The sequence below is a fragment of the Nymphaea colorata genome, chromosome 9 (assembly GCF_008831285.2).
Source record: "Nymphaea colorata isolate Beijing-Zhang1983 chromosome 9, ASM883128v2, whole genome shotgun sequence".
NCBI lineage: Eukaryota > Viridiplantae > Streptophyta > Magnoliopsida > Nymphaeales > Nymphaeaceae > Nymphaea > Nymphaea colorata.
In genome coordinates, this window is record NC_045146.1 from 3614331 (window position 1) to 3628046 (window position 13716).

Here is a 13716-nt window from a genome sequence, read left to right on the forward strand (position 1 = left end):
AAATGATTGAACTGAGTGATGTATAGAAAACCTTTTTGCAGCTTGTATAACATAAAAATGAGGAAGGATAAACAGGGATATTTCACCAACAAATAAAGTTTTCAAAAAACGAAATTTGCAGAAAACAGGTCACGAACATCTTTCTAAAATTTTTGAGAAATAAAATCTCGGGGTCAGGAAGTAATAAACTTTAACACTGTTTCCGAATAATTATTAAATTTACCGGGGTAAATTCATAATTTTTTGAAAAAGGTATAAATAATTTTTTGTTCGGCGTGTTTTTCCTGTTTCTCTCCCCGCGTTTTCTCCTGCTCTTGCGATTTGTGTTTGAGGGTTTGAGTGTCTTGGAGTCGGTCGCCAAGTCCGTCCGGCCAGCTGGGGCGACCGACGAGTTGCGACGGCAAGCCAGAGCGCCGGGTAGAAGCACAGGTTTTCCCCCCTCTTTATTCTCATTTCTTCTATGTTTTTTTTTTCTTTTTCGCTTTTTCCTTCCTTAGGGTTCCGGCTACCGGTGGGCCTCAGGGCGCCGGAGAGATAGCAGTAGAAAGGAAGCGCACGGAAAACACCCAAAAAATATCTGCCAACGGCAGGCCTCCGCCGGCAGAATGAAAAAACAGGGTGTCATTCCCTCCCTTCTTCTTTCAGGTTTTCCGTGAGAGGAAAGGCTCCCGGATCTTCCTGCGACGTCAGCAGCGGTATTTTATGAGCAGAAACATAGAAAACAACCGCAAAAAAACTTCAGAGTAAAAAAAAAAAGGTCTTCAATTCTCTTCTCCCATTCTTTTCCTACATTTTTTTTTAAAATTTTATGTTATCCTCGTGTTTCTTATAATTTCTTCCGTGGACTGCCGAAGATTTGCAAAATTCCTCCAGTGTCCACCAGATGCAGATACTCCCTTGCAAAGATCAATTCTGTTTTTTTGTTTTTCTCGTTTAGTGTCTGTTTTTTTCTCTTAAAAATGTTCCAGTTACTGAATCGACGAATCAGATTTTGTAGTTTCTGTAACAAACAAATTAAAGAACTCATACATATAGTCTCTAATATTTAATCTGTCAAGACAAGTAATAAACAGGGCATTCTAGCATACTAGCAATGAAGGATAGTGTCTAAATTGCGTATGAAAAATAAATGCTACTTCAGAGGCAGGAGTATAATTTTTAAATTTTCATCATGCATGCATGTCCATTATATATATATATATAAAGAAACTTGTCCTTTCCTATTGTTCACATGTCATCTAGCATGTCTTCAATTGTACCTAATTAATAGGCACAGTAGGATTCATGCGTACAAAGAATCAATCATATATGTGATTTAACAAGGCATGTTAACACTTAACCGAATTTATTAGTCTTGAATTTAATATCTATGTTTGCACTTGGTGTCATTTTGTTGTGGCTCCTAGTTTCAGTATTTAAGTGGAACAATTATCTAAATGCTAAAGAGTAAATTTGAGAGTGTAGGGAAAACAAACTCGCATATGTAATCTCAGAAGCCTATTTTGACTCATCGATTTGGAGTTTTTTGATTCTCGCAGATTTAATAACCGTGGTGCTTGTACACAAATATTGTGAGAAATGCGTCCTGCAGGTGAAATAGTTGCCGACTTGTACATGAGGGATATTAATTTACTAGAAGACAATAGCAACCCGACGGTGTTTATCAACCTTGAACCTGAATTGCGAGTGTCTTGGTTGATTCTTAAACTCAAAGGGCATTAGGTGAGATTTCAGTGCTTTTTTTCTAACTAATTATTTTATGACTAATGGAGATTTAAGTGCTTCTTTTTAGTGATTATTTTCTAACTAATTATTTTATGACTAATGGAGATTTAAGTGCTTCTTTTTAGTGATTATTGTATATAGTAGAATAGGCTTGAGAACATTTAAATGCTTGTTAGTGTTTCATTTATGTTTAGATTTATGTGGAATAGATTTGTGAGCAATTGCCCAAACCTTAAAAAGTTTTGCAATCAAAATCCTTAGTCAGGCATGCAAAGTAGGTGGATATGAATGAAATTAGAGCATATTCTAAGATATCTATACTAAACAAAGTAGAACATAAAAGCTTGAATGATTTTATGTTCGATAAAACATGTGATTGACACAAAAGTAACAAGCCAATGTAGACGTGCCTTACTTGTATAATTGGACATATTAATTTGCATTTGCTTTGTAATATATATTAAACAAATTTTCTCTTATTTATTTTCGACAACTAAAAGAACTTCAACAAGAGAACACAAGTTCTTAGCTGCCACATGGACACTTCTTGAAGAGGGCTATACTCATGCCTACACAACTCGACATGAGTGCGGGTATGTGATGTGGCTTGCACCAGTGTTATCCGTATCGCACTATACGGCCCCGTATCGTGCGATAGTGCGATACGTATCGTATAGGTTTGGAAAACCTATACAATATGCCTACGATACACGATATGCTTGTATATCGTAGGCGTATCGGCTGTATCGTGCGATATGAGGGCCGTATCATATGATACGCCCCGTACACCCCCGCATCATACGAGACAGAGATAAAATTTTTTTTTTTGGTTTTTTACAAAAAAAAAAACTTTTTTGTCCCTCTTTCTAAACATGTCTAAAAGTTGTCAGAGGGGAAAGTTTTACTAGTTTTTCTACAAAAATCACCCAATTATGTGATAAATCGTCGATTTAGAGGAGAACGTGCTTGTCGATAAGAAGTTTTACTCATGGCCCATGGGGATGATGGGAACTTGATTGATGATAATTATAATATATTATTTGTTGCAAACTTGTAATGTAATCTAAAACACTTTAAAGTTTAAACTTTAAAGTTCTAATGGATGTTTATTATGTTGTTATGAATTTCTTATTTGTCATTTCTAAATGTTCAGTGTTGTTAATATATTATGGCTTATGAATGATGTGATGAGTTTTTTTTTAATATATATAAAACATGACTTTTTTAATTGATTTTTTGCTTTTCCTGATTTTAACGATTTTTTTTCTATTTTTTCTAATTTTTAAATATTTTTATGAATTAAAAAATTAATTTACAATACGTTACGCTACGTTTACGATACGTTACAATATAGTGTATAGGTCGGCCCGACCGATACACGATATGCTACGCCTTTTATAACATTGGCTTGGACATGACATGCTCATATTTTGGTAATGTTTCAGGATATTTTGCTATTTTTAGTAATTTATATTTTATTGAATATAGTTAATGAGTATATGTATTCAATTGCTTGAGGTCCTATATATATTTTTTCACACCGCATGATCTACATGTAAATATGAAGGAAAATTAATTTTCTAATTATTCAACACTTAGTTGTAAAAATATATTCAATATCAAGTTGATAATTTAATTGATTTACATTGTTTGGATTTTGCACCTTGATAGAGACAATAATAGTACGGAATAAAGGGCCCTATATTTTTCCTACATAATGTTTTATTTTCCTCTAAACTCTCCCATTGAGTCCCCTTATCTAGTTTGGCAAATGCCTACATTAAACAAGAGGCTTCATCACTGGTATTGCACATATAGCAGCGCTGTGCTGCCAAAATTCTAAATCAATGATCATAGAATGTAATTGGAGAAAAGTGACATTTGAGTAGAAAACAACCTGCCTGCATTTCTATGATAGCCACTGCATAAGATTTTATGGTGTGAGTGACCAAACATTGTTTGAAACAGTCATAGAAAACACGCAAAAAAAAAACATATTTAAAATATTAAAAATGATTTTCAGAAAAGGGCAAAAAAACACATTTTTTGCAAAAAAAATGCCGAAACGAAAAACGAGAAACAGACGCATCTTTCCGTGCTTTTTCGTGTTTTTTTTTTGTGTTTTTCTATGTACTTCTATATTTTTTTGTCTTTTCATGTTTTCCTACATTTTTCACGTTTTTTACATTTTTTATTACCAAATTTTTATTTTGAAACATAGTCACAAATATTGTTAACAGTTAACAGGTTGTAGACAATGAATTTTTTTTTCTCGTATTTTTTAGAGAAGTTGAAAATCTCAGAAAAAATCGGTTTTTAGAAAATAAAAAGTCATACAAATTAGAAAAAAGTAAAATAAATGAAAAATGAACAGGAAAATATAAAAATTAACTTGATCAAATGATGTTTTAGTGATGAAGAATTCACTAACTTAAGTTGTAATTTTTAAGGCAAAAATAATGTAAACATAGCGAGAAAAATATGCGAGAAAATCATGAAAAAAGTTTTTTAAGAAAAAAGTAAAGAGATGGGTTTTTTTCATTTTCATTGTCTTTAATGTTTTTATTGGTTCTTTTTGGTAAAGACGGGTTTTTTGTAACTATGTTTTGAAATTTTACTTTTAAGATATTCTTTTTTGTTAATTATTTTAAAATTTACTGAGGTTTCCCAAGAAAAACAACTTTCTTATATTATACCCGAGAAAAACCTACATCGATATTTGTGACTTTTGAAACATCACTTTAAAATTTTGTATTCTTCATCTACAAATATAAGAAGATAAAAATTATAACTAAGTTGGGGGCGATTGCCAAAAAGCAAGTAGGAGCTTGCCAGGAAGTCCAAGATTGGAAGTTAGCTGAAAATGAAGTAAAATTTTTGTAAATTTGAAAACTTTACAAATGGCACTCAATTATATGAAGTAATATTGAGAGACGTGCAGAACTGCCATATTAGGCTCCATAATTATAGTTGAAAACTTGACCAGTTTCTGTGATGGGTGAGAAAAAAATAGAAAATCTCCTTGAGTTTTTTTTCAGAAGGAAGGTTCTTGATTTTATGATGCCTTGAAATCTTGAAAAATCTCAACAAGTGTTATTTAGGCAGTGCCAAACATGAAAGCGTCAGTGGTTTGGGTCTGGCTATGTTTGACTTGTGTCAAACCCACTTAGGTAATTGTGAGCATGTTTCCCAGCATGTTACTATAGAACATGTTGTGAAAATTCTTTATAATGTCTAGAGAAATTTGTCATAGTATCATGCTCTACAGTATATTTCTACAATTGACATGCTTAACATGTTAGGGCAGTAACATGTTATTGTAGAAGTTAGACATGCAACTACAGTAATATGTTACCGTAAAACTTATGCAGGTATGGTACCATGTTTCTGTAGAACGTAGACTTGCTCAACATGTTCTGTTGTAATATGTTCAACATATTCTATGGTAGCATGTTGTACAGTAACATCAAGCATGAGATTGATGCAATAAGTAACACATGTAGACCAAAAGAATGACATTCTTCAGCCAACAATATACCTGCAACTCTAAAATTTGCTGCATTTTCTCTGCTAAACAACACTGTGTTCCTAGTCCAATATCTTTTACATATCATAAAAGTATGAAATAAAACTTCGGTAGTCTTGGGAGTATGTGATGAGTGATGAATTAATGGATTTCAGAAACAGAGTACCTTGAGGCTTTAGGACAATATACAATAAAACTTATTAATGTTTTTGTTATTGTATCAGTCCCATACTACATCCATATCTCTTCAGTTCAGTCTCAATTAATGATCATATGTCTTTACTTGATCTTGCATCAAGAATTTTGCCTTTCAATTGATGATAAGACTTTGTTTTATGCTTTGGCCCTATAAAAGTAATTGCGTCTATCATGGCCTGGAAAGAAGTGAGTTAATCGTATTATAAAGAACAAAAGCATCATAAAATCATCTCTCAACTACATCATTTGCCTGTTCTATTTTATCTTTTTAAGTTATACTCATACAAATGTCAGCACTGGCACATATATTGAGAGAATTTTGAAAATCTTGTGATATTTATAAAAAAAAGTAAAATGAAAAATGGGAAAATCTCGCATTTCATGATTTTTTGTTAATTTCTTTGCGATTTTTGGCTACTTTTTTTGGCTTTCTCTTTTTGCGATTATTAGTTTCTCATTTGTTTGTTTTTCTCTAAATTTTTAGCATTTTTTATTTTCTTAAATTTCCAAGATTTTTCCTGATTTTTTCACAAGAACAACAACTTTGCTGAAAAAGTCTCTAGAAAAACCTTACAGATACTTTCCCAAGAACGATTTGTGACAATGAATGTTTGGTTGAGGACAATGAGAAGTTGAAACAGTATGAGAAGGGAGTAAACTTTTGATTGATCCAAAAGCATTTAACATGATACAGGGTCTATTGCACCATATCATAAGATATAATGCGATACAGGTATGGTACACTCGTGCGTCTGGATACAAGGGGTAGCTTTCATAAATATTAATAGTTAGATATGGCATACCAACTTCAGGATACATATAACATTGATACTGATTCAAAATGAAAGCAGAACCAAATCTTGTAACTGGATCTAGTTTGTTTTTCATACTTGTAAATGGATCCAGATCCGTAATCCATCCCTTTCTCTATATAAAGGGACGTTGGTTCATTTTGTAGACAGTAAAAAAAAAGTTTAAAGAATGAAATGCAATCTCTTTTTAGTTTTCTCTGTTTTTCCAATTAGTTTAGTCATTTGCTTAAAGAAGTTTGTTGTTTTTTTCTCTTCTGTTCTTCCCTTTCATAAGTCATAATTAGTGTTAAGCATAGTTTTAATTTAGTCTTGAATGCAGTTGGATTAAGATTCGTTAATCTTAATTCTTCTTGCATCAATTGGTATCAGAGCAAGACTTTACGAACATGAGAGACCAAGTTCAGCAAACCTTGCTCACCTTAGCAAGGTAGGAATCTGATTTATCTTATATTAGACAAGGAGTTGCTGCTTTAACGACTAAAGTGGATGGATTGGAAGCCTCTCTCGATAGATCAATGGACGAATTCAGGGAAATGATTCGCTCGGCTCTGCAGAACGTGCTAATCGTTCATGGACTTGTTGTTGCAGACATTCATCCGACCATTGGCGCTTCTGACGCTGAAACGAGAAGAGGCGAACAGTCATCGAGGGTCCCCATCAGAGCCCCCTAGCGTTCGTCTGGAGGAAGTGGAGAACCAGTTGCTTCGTCTTATTTCCATTAACAGACGGAATCTACAGCCGTAGGTAGACTGGAGGCGAGGAATCCGGCCACCATTTCTCCGACCGGTGGAATAGCCGGAGGTACGAAGACTAACAACCAGAAAGTTGCTGATCCACTCTTGGTTTGGGGGCAGAGGGTGTTGGAGATGACCATCGGTCGTTCGTCTGCCGGAATGCAATGGGTGAACCTTCCTTCAACTCAACAGCCTACGCTGCCAGCAGCCAGCCTTGCCATCGCCGTGGGTGGGCGACCGGTGGCGTGGGAGACGATGGCGACTCCGTTCCCTACCGAAGGAAGTGCGGAAGATGCGGCAGGCAGTAGCGGAACCTTCACCTTTCAGCCTGCTCGTGTGAGAGACCTGGGGACCAGCTCTGCCCATGGAATCGTTGGCCGGCGGAGGACCGGAGGAGACAAGTAGCCGCCTTCCCCCCTCAGACGGGATGGTTGGGCAGCGGTGGGTGCCCCACTCCCGCCCTTTGGTTTGCCCCTTCCACCTCTGTTTGAGGCGGAAAGGGGGGAACTCGAGCGGCGCCTTGAGCTACAGCTCGAGGGTTTGGGCCGGTCCCTTTTGGGACAGGTTCAAGCCGAATGGAGTTTTGGACATGATTCGGGTCTGCATCGTCTGATTCACGAGTATAGGGGTTTGAATCTGGGTTCAAACCAGTTCTTTCCACTATTTGAGACTGGATCTGATTCGGGGATGCCCTTAAATCCTATCCAAGCTCGCGTTCCTTCTTCAAAGCCACCACCGAAGCTGCCACCTTGATCATCAACAAATGATAGTGAGCGGACCACCACTTTAGCATACACATGCGAGCGGTGGGACCTTTTGTTCAGCAGGTCCAAACCTTATCCAAACTCTCTAAGGTGAAGAATCATTTTGGCAGAATGAAAAATTTAAACTCGTAGAGGACAACTCTTCTCCAACTCGGGGAGTCTGATGCAAAATGAAGCAGAACCAAATCTTGTAACTGGATCTAGTTTGTTTTCATACTTGTAAATGGATCCAGATCCATAATCCATCCCTTTCTCTATATAGAGGGACGTTGGTTCATTTTGTAGACAGTAAAAAAAAAGTTGAAAGAAAATGCAATCTCTTTTTAGTTTTCTCTGTTCTTCCAATTAGTTTAGTCATTTGCTTAAAGAAGTTTGTTGTTTTTTTTTTCTTCTGTTCTTCCCTTTCACAAGTCATAATAGTGTTAAGCATAGTTTTAGCTTAGTCTTGAATGCAGTTGGATTTAGATTCGTTAATCTTAATTTTTGCATCAGATACCAACTTTATTTTATGGAGGTAACCTTCTGTCTAGCTATGCATCTTGTCTTTCTTTTGCTATAATGCACTGTCAAGCCATGGTTCTTTGAAGGAGTGATTATCTACAGACGTGGTCAGACCTGTGCAGCATTTGATAGAAAGATATGCTGGCAGCCTGTTCTGACTGAAAATCTCCATCTCTCTCTCTTCTCTCTCTGTCTCTCTCTCTATATGTGTGTGTGTGAGTATGACCATTTCTTTCTTCTTGGTTACAAGAGTTCCTTTGGTATTTGGGATATCTGTACTTTTTTTGAATGATCACGCCCTAGACAACTTTTCAAAAGAGCAGTAGTTATATGATGATAATTTAATAGAGTGCAAATTTGTGTGGCAGTTTAAAGAATGAGCTGTTAAACCTGTGCTATCGAATTATTGGATTCATTAATGGACTTGAATGCTTCACCTTTACCTGAAGATGATGAAGAGGAGCAAATTCTAGATGCTCCTGTGCAAGATGAAATCTATGAGGAAGAACATGTAGAAACGGCAGTGGAGACTTTACGCAGGGTAAGTTCTAAGATGTGAAGCTTAGGACTCTTGGAGAATTTACCCTTTTGAATTGTACGTCTTCATATTTTCTAAAGCTATTCAATGGCATTCCTGATGGGTTTAAAGTTTAAACTATTGGAAACTGACTTTGTTAAAGCGTTCATAGTCAAATTTATGCTGTGTTAATTTTATTGATATGCAATTTTGGTGTCTGCTGGTCTCAGTTGAGTAATAGCAATTTAGCAATTATCAGTTTTCGTGCTACTATTGACGATACTAACATTGAAATACTTGTGTACTAATCTCATTCTCATCAACCCAAGTAACAGGCCAAAAAGGTCAAAGACTAATGCTCTCACAACCTAAATAACAATGTCAGAATAAGTGCATCAAAGTCCAACCAGTGCTTATAAAAAATGGAAAAGGAATATTACTGATCAGGATGCATAGAAAAGCATGAACAACAATAAGGCTTGCTCCCTCCTTTTATGGAACAAGAGAGAAGTGGAGTAGCGATTAGACCCTATAGAGCCTTTGGAACTAGTGTAAGGGCTGGTCAATCCCTTCAGAAGGTCCAATCTTGACCAGAAACTGAAATTATGTAAGTATACATGTATTTTCTTATATATAATTATATACTGAATAATATCTATAATTCTATATATACATATATATATATATATATCTATATTTTTACTGTATATTTGTTTATAGCTTTATATCTGTGGGCCGTGGCTATAATGATAACGTTTAATGTTGCATTTATTTGTTCTCTTATCTTCCTTTTCTTGTAGTTTTTACTTCCGAATCTCTTAGTCCAGCTTAAGCACGCCTAGGGTTTTGGCGCTACTCATTCCCCATGCTCTGCCTGATGCTTCTAAATAACATAGGTCCTTACATCAAAATTCATAATGAACAAAGCAGTGCCAGCTAAACATGATCTGAAACCATACCTTTCACTATATTAATTAAACTATGAAATCATGCTTTGGGAACCTGCTTGAGGCCATGCAAAACTTTTGCAAATAGAAACCTTATGCTTGGGAGCATGCATGCATAGGGAAAACATCCATACAAAGTCACTAAAGAGTAAAATCTCTATTTAGAAGTAAAGTCTCTATAGAAATTTAGAAAGGATTGTTTACATCAATTTTCATGGGATCCATTGCGGTTATAACCTATGCCACATGGGTAGGGGTATAGGAATGGACCACAATGTAAAACATTTTGATAAAACTTGGGTATAGGGACATTGCAGTGATATGTTTTTAAGCCAACACATATATTCAGTGTTTATATTCATAGAATATAGATTACTAAACAAAAGTACCAAAAATGTAGAAATACGAAAAGATGCAACGGTTTGGCATTCTTATCTTGGGCATCCTAGCTCTAGGATATTGATGCATTTGAACAAGACTGCTTCTTTGTTTTCCTAAGTTTTTGTGATACTGATGACTCTTGTTCTTTGTGTTGTCAGCAAGATGCACTGTTCACCGTTTGAAAGTTCTAAGTTTTCTGCTGATTTTCCTTTCGAAATTGTTCATGTGGACTTGTGGGGGTTGGCACCAAGTTTATCTAGAGAAGGATATTGGTATTATTTATTGATTGTTGATGACCATTCAAAATTCTCTTCAATTTTTCCTTTAGCTAAGAAATCCGACACCTTCTGATGCGTAAAAACTTTTAAAAATATTGTGGAAAATCAGCTTGCACCCAAAATTATAATCTTCGTAGTGATGGTAGAGGCGAATTATTAAAATGGTGAATTGAGTGATTTTCTAAATGAATTTTCTAAATGATTATGAAATCAAGAGATGAATTTCTTGCCCTCACACACCACAACAAAACGGTCTAGTTGAGTGCAATCATAGGCACATGATGATGCATGCGTCACTTGACAATAGTTTTTGGTATGATGCCTTTAAAAATGCTGTTCATGTCATTAACCGACTCCCTTCGTTTTAGCTTGAGTCTCCTTACAAATTGTTGATGAAAGTGAAACCAGATTATCAATATTTATGAGTTTTTGGATCACATGTTACCTATATGTTGGGCCATATCCTTAATCAAATTATCTCAAAAATCTAAATCTCATGTTTGTATTGGATATGGAGTTTGCTACGAAGGATATGCTTGTTTCAATCCAATCTCAAAGAAGACCATCATCTCTCATCACGTGGCATTTGATGAGACTAATTTTCTGTATCCCGAAAAGACTATTTGTGCTCCAGATATCTCCAAATAGCTTGGAGCCAGAGAAATGACATCTAATTCTTTTACTCATGGCACTATTATACAACTTCCAAATCCTATTCATGGGGTTTTCTCCCACCAAGCCCCAAGTGCTCATGGACCTGCACACAATGAGAGCTCCAACAACAATATTGGAATGCCTAGTTCTTCTACCACCACACCTCAAGAGCAGAACCAGCATGCTGAAAATCCTCTTGAAATCAATCATGAACCACCACAGGCGCCACCTTATGAGGACCCGCCATATGACCACATGATCCCAGGATGGAATGTCAACACCTAATGTGTCATTGTCTCTTCTAAAGGTTCATTATTCAAATGCAAATTGGGATGAGGAACAACCAAAACCAACAGATGGATGCCATGCATGAAGAGATGTCCGCATTGAACAGAAATCAAACTTGGGAGCTTGTTCCTGAATCTGGAAATAAAAAAAATTGTCGGTTGTAAGTGGGTCAAGAAAAGCAAGCGGAATGTAGATGGATCTAAATCTTGCTTTAAGGCTCAACTAGTCACTAAGGGGTATAGCCAGCAAGAAGGAGTGGATTATTTTGAAACCTATATAGGCTTCTCATTTATGCCCACCACAGTTCCCACCTGAGCCTCGTTAGACTCTGTGGAAGTGGAAGGTGTAAGTGAAGAGAATAGAAGCCCTTAGCCCTTGGTATTATCTATAGCAGTCAGTTGAGGAATAATGCCTTTCTTCATGGATAGTCAAGAAGAGGTATTTATGTCGCAAGTCACAACCTTCACGATTTGGAGATTCTCTGTTTCCTCAATTTCTTTCCAGATTGAAGAAGGCACTGTGTGGGCTTAAACAAACCCCTAGAGTTTGGTGTCTTAAGAAGATCGGATTTCATAATTCCAATTTTGCTTCGAAATTCTCTATAAAGGATCTTGGCATCATTCACTATTTGTTGGGAATTGAAATTGGATCCACAGAAGATGGTTTTGTTCTTTGTTAGTGCAAATATATAAAAGATCTCCATGGGCCCAAGATGGAAGCAAAGCTGAGCAATACTCCTGTTGTTGCCAAGTTGCCAGCTTGTCAAGATTTGATGGGAAGCCATTTAAGGATCAAGCCTTGTGTAGAAGCATGGTCGGTCGGGGCCTATAATATGCTGCTTTCAGAAGGCTTGACATTGCTTATGCAGTAAATAAAGCATGCCGGTTTATGCATGCTCCCATAGAAGAGCATTGGAGTTATGTTAAGAGAAGTGTGCGTTATCTCAAAAGTACTCTTCATTTGGTTTTCATGTTAGATGAACATGACTCATCTTGTCTACTTATGGCATATGCTGATGCTGATTGGGCAGAATGCCCAGATGATTGACGATCAACTAGAGGATACATCACATTCTTGTGAGAAACCTTAACATCATGGCACTCAAAGCAACGGGCTGTAGCAAAATCAAATACTGAAGCTGAGTATAAAGCTATGGCAAAAGCTGTTGCTGAAATAACTTGGTTGCAACAGGTTCTTCAAGAGCTAGGAATCTCATCTAGCGAACCACCAGTAATCTAGTGTGATAATCTTGGGACCGCCTACCTTGCTGCCAATCCCGTGTTTCATGCTCAGACAAAACATATAAAATTGGTTCCCATTTTGTTCGAGAAAAGTTGTCAAGAAGGAGATTCAAGTCAAGTTTAGAACTTCTGCGAGCATACTGCAGATATTTTGACCAAAGCGCTTCCAGGGCCAAGATTCACAAAGTTAAGGTTGAAGCTTAATCTCCTTCTAATGGAGATTTGCTGGAAGGGGCGTGTCGAGGAAACAAATAGTGATAAAGTCTCAAGATCTGTGACCTGTCAAACATAACTGCTAAAGATTGTACTTCCTTATTTGATTCCAAAAATTTTGTAACAGAAAGGCAAGATTATCAGCTTCAGTGTGGGAATAATTCTTTACACGCTGGCACCTACATCTCTTACAAACAGTGTGAGAAAAAGGCAAAGTCGTGGATGTAGGCCTAGTGCTGAATCACATTAAAATTTTTTTTGTGTGTTCTTTGATACCTTTTCACCTCACTGAGAAATCGTGAAGCTGTGACACTTCATCCGGGAACCCAAATCTACTTTCACATTATTATGTAGCACTGACCCCAAAACATACATGGTCTTGGACTTGGTCATCTGCCCACCAACTAGGTGACTAGTCAACTAGCTGGCCAACTAGTTCACCAGGTTAGCAGGGAGATTTCATATAGAAAGAGGTTAGTGATCTTTTGGTGAAATTTATGTCTGCCTCTGTTTTCCTTTGCCTCTTGGGACTATTAATTTTTCTGAAACTTTTCTCTGGTGGGTTTAACTTCCCATGGGAGGAAAATGATTTCTCAACCAGGTTGCTTGGTCAAACTCAAGGCATGCCTCATCACTGCTGTATACAAGCAATTTATCATTCAATACTCTCTTTAGGCCACTATTTTTCTGGCCTCATTCTGTTGGGTTTTGAAGAATTTCTGTGCTGCAGTGCCATCATTCTGTTGCTTAATTACTAGCTGGCAATGCATTTGATTAGGAGCGTGAAGAACGGCGACAAAGATTGAAAAGAGAACATCCAGATGATGTAGCAAGTCGTACGTCTGCCAAAATACAGAAGGCAAATGTAGCATTTCAATCTAGAAATAATGGGTCCAATGATAGAAGGAAGCAGGTGCCCAGTGGTAAGTGTATAAAT

At 36.6% G+C, this 13716-nt stretch overlaps 1 protein-coding gene across 4 annotated transcripts in view; it reads left to right on the top strand.

Moving 5' to 3' along the window:
- Positions 1-292: 292 nt before the first annotated feature.
- The window catches only part of LOC116260211 (uncharacterized), a 40388-nt gene continuing 26964 nt past the window's right edge, over positions 293-13716 (top strand). The window contains exons 1-5 of one of the 4 annotated variants that reach the window (XM_031638364.2): positions 293-429; positions 646-757; positions 1539-1722; positions 8629-8801; positions 13558-13702. In XM_031638364.2, coding sequence (XP_031494224.1) covers positions 8679-8801; positions 13558-13702 — 268 coding nt within the window. In that variant the 5' untranslated portion in view covers positions 293-429; positions 646-757; positions 1539-1722; positions 8629-8678. The remainder of the gene's footprint in view (positions 430-645; positions 758-1538; positions 1723-8628; positions 8802-13557; positions 13703-13716) is intronic. The other 3 variants (XM_031638365.2, XM_031638366.2, XM_050079469.1) reach the window with 3 other exon arrangements.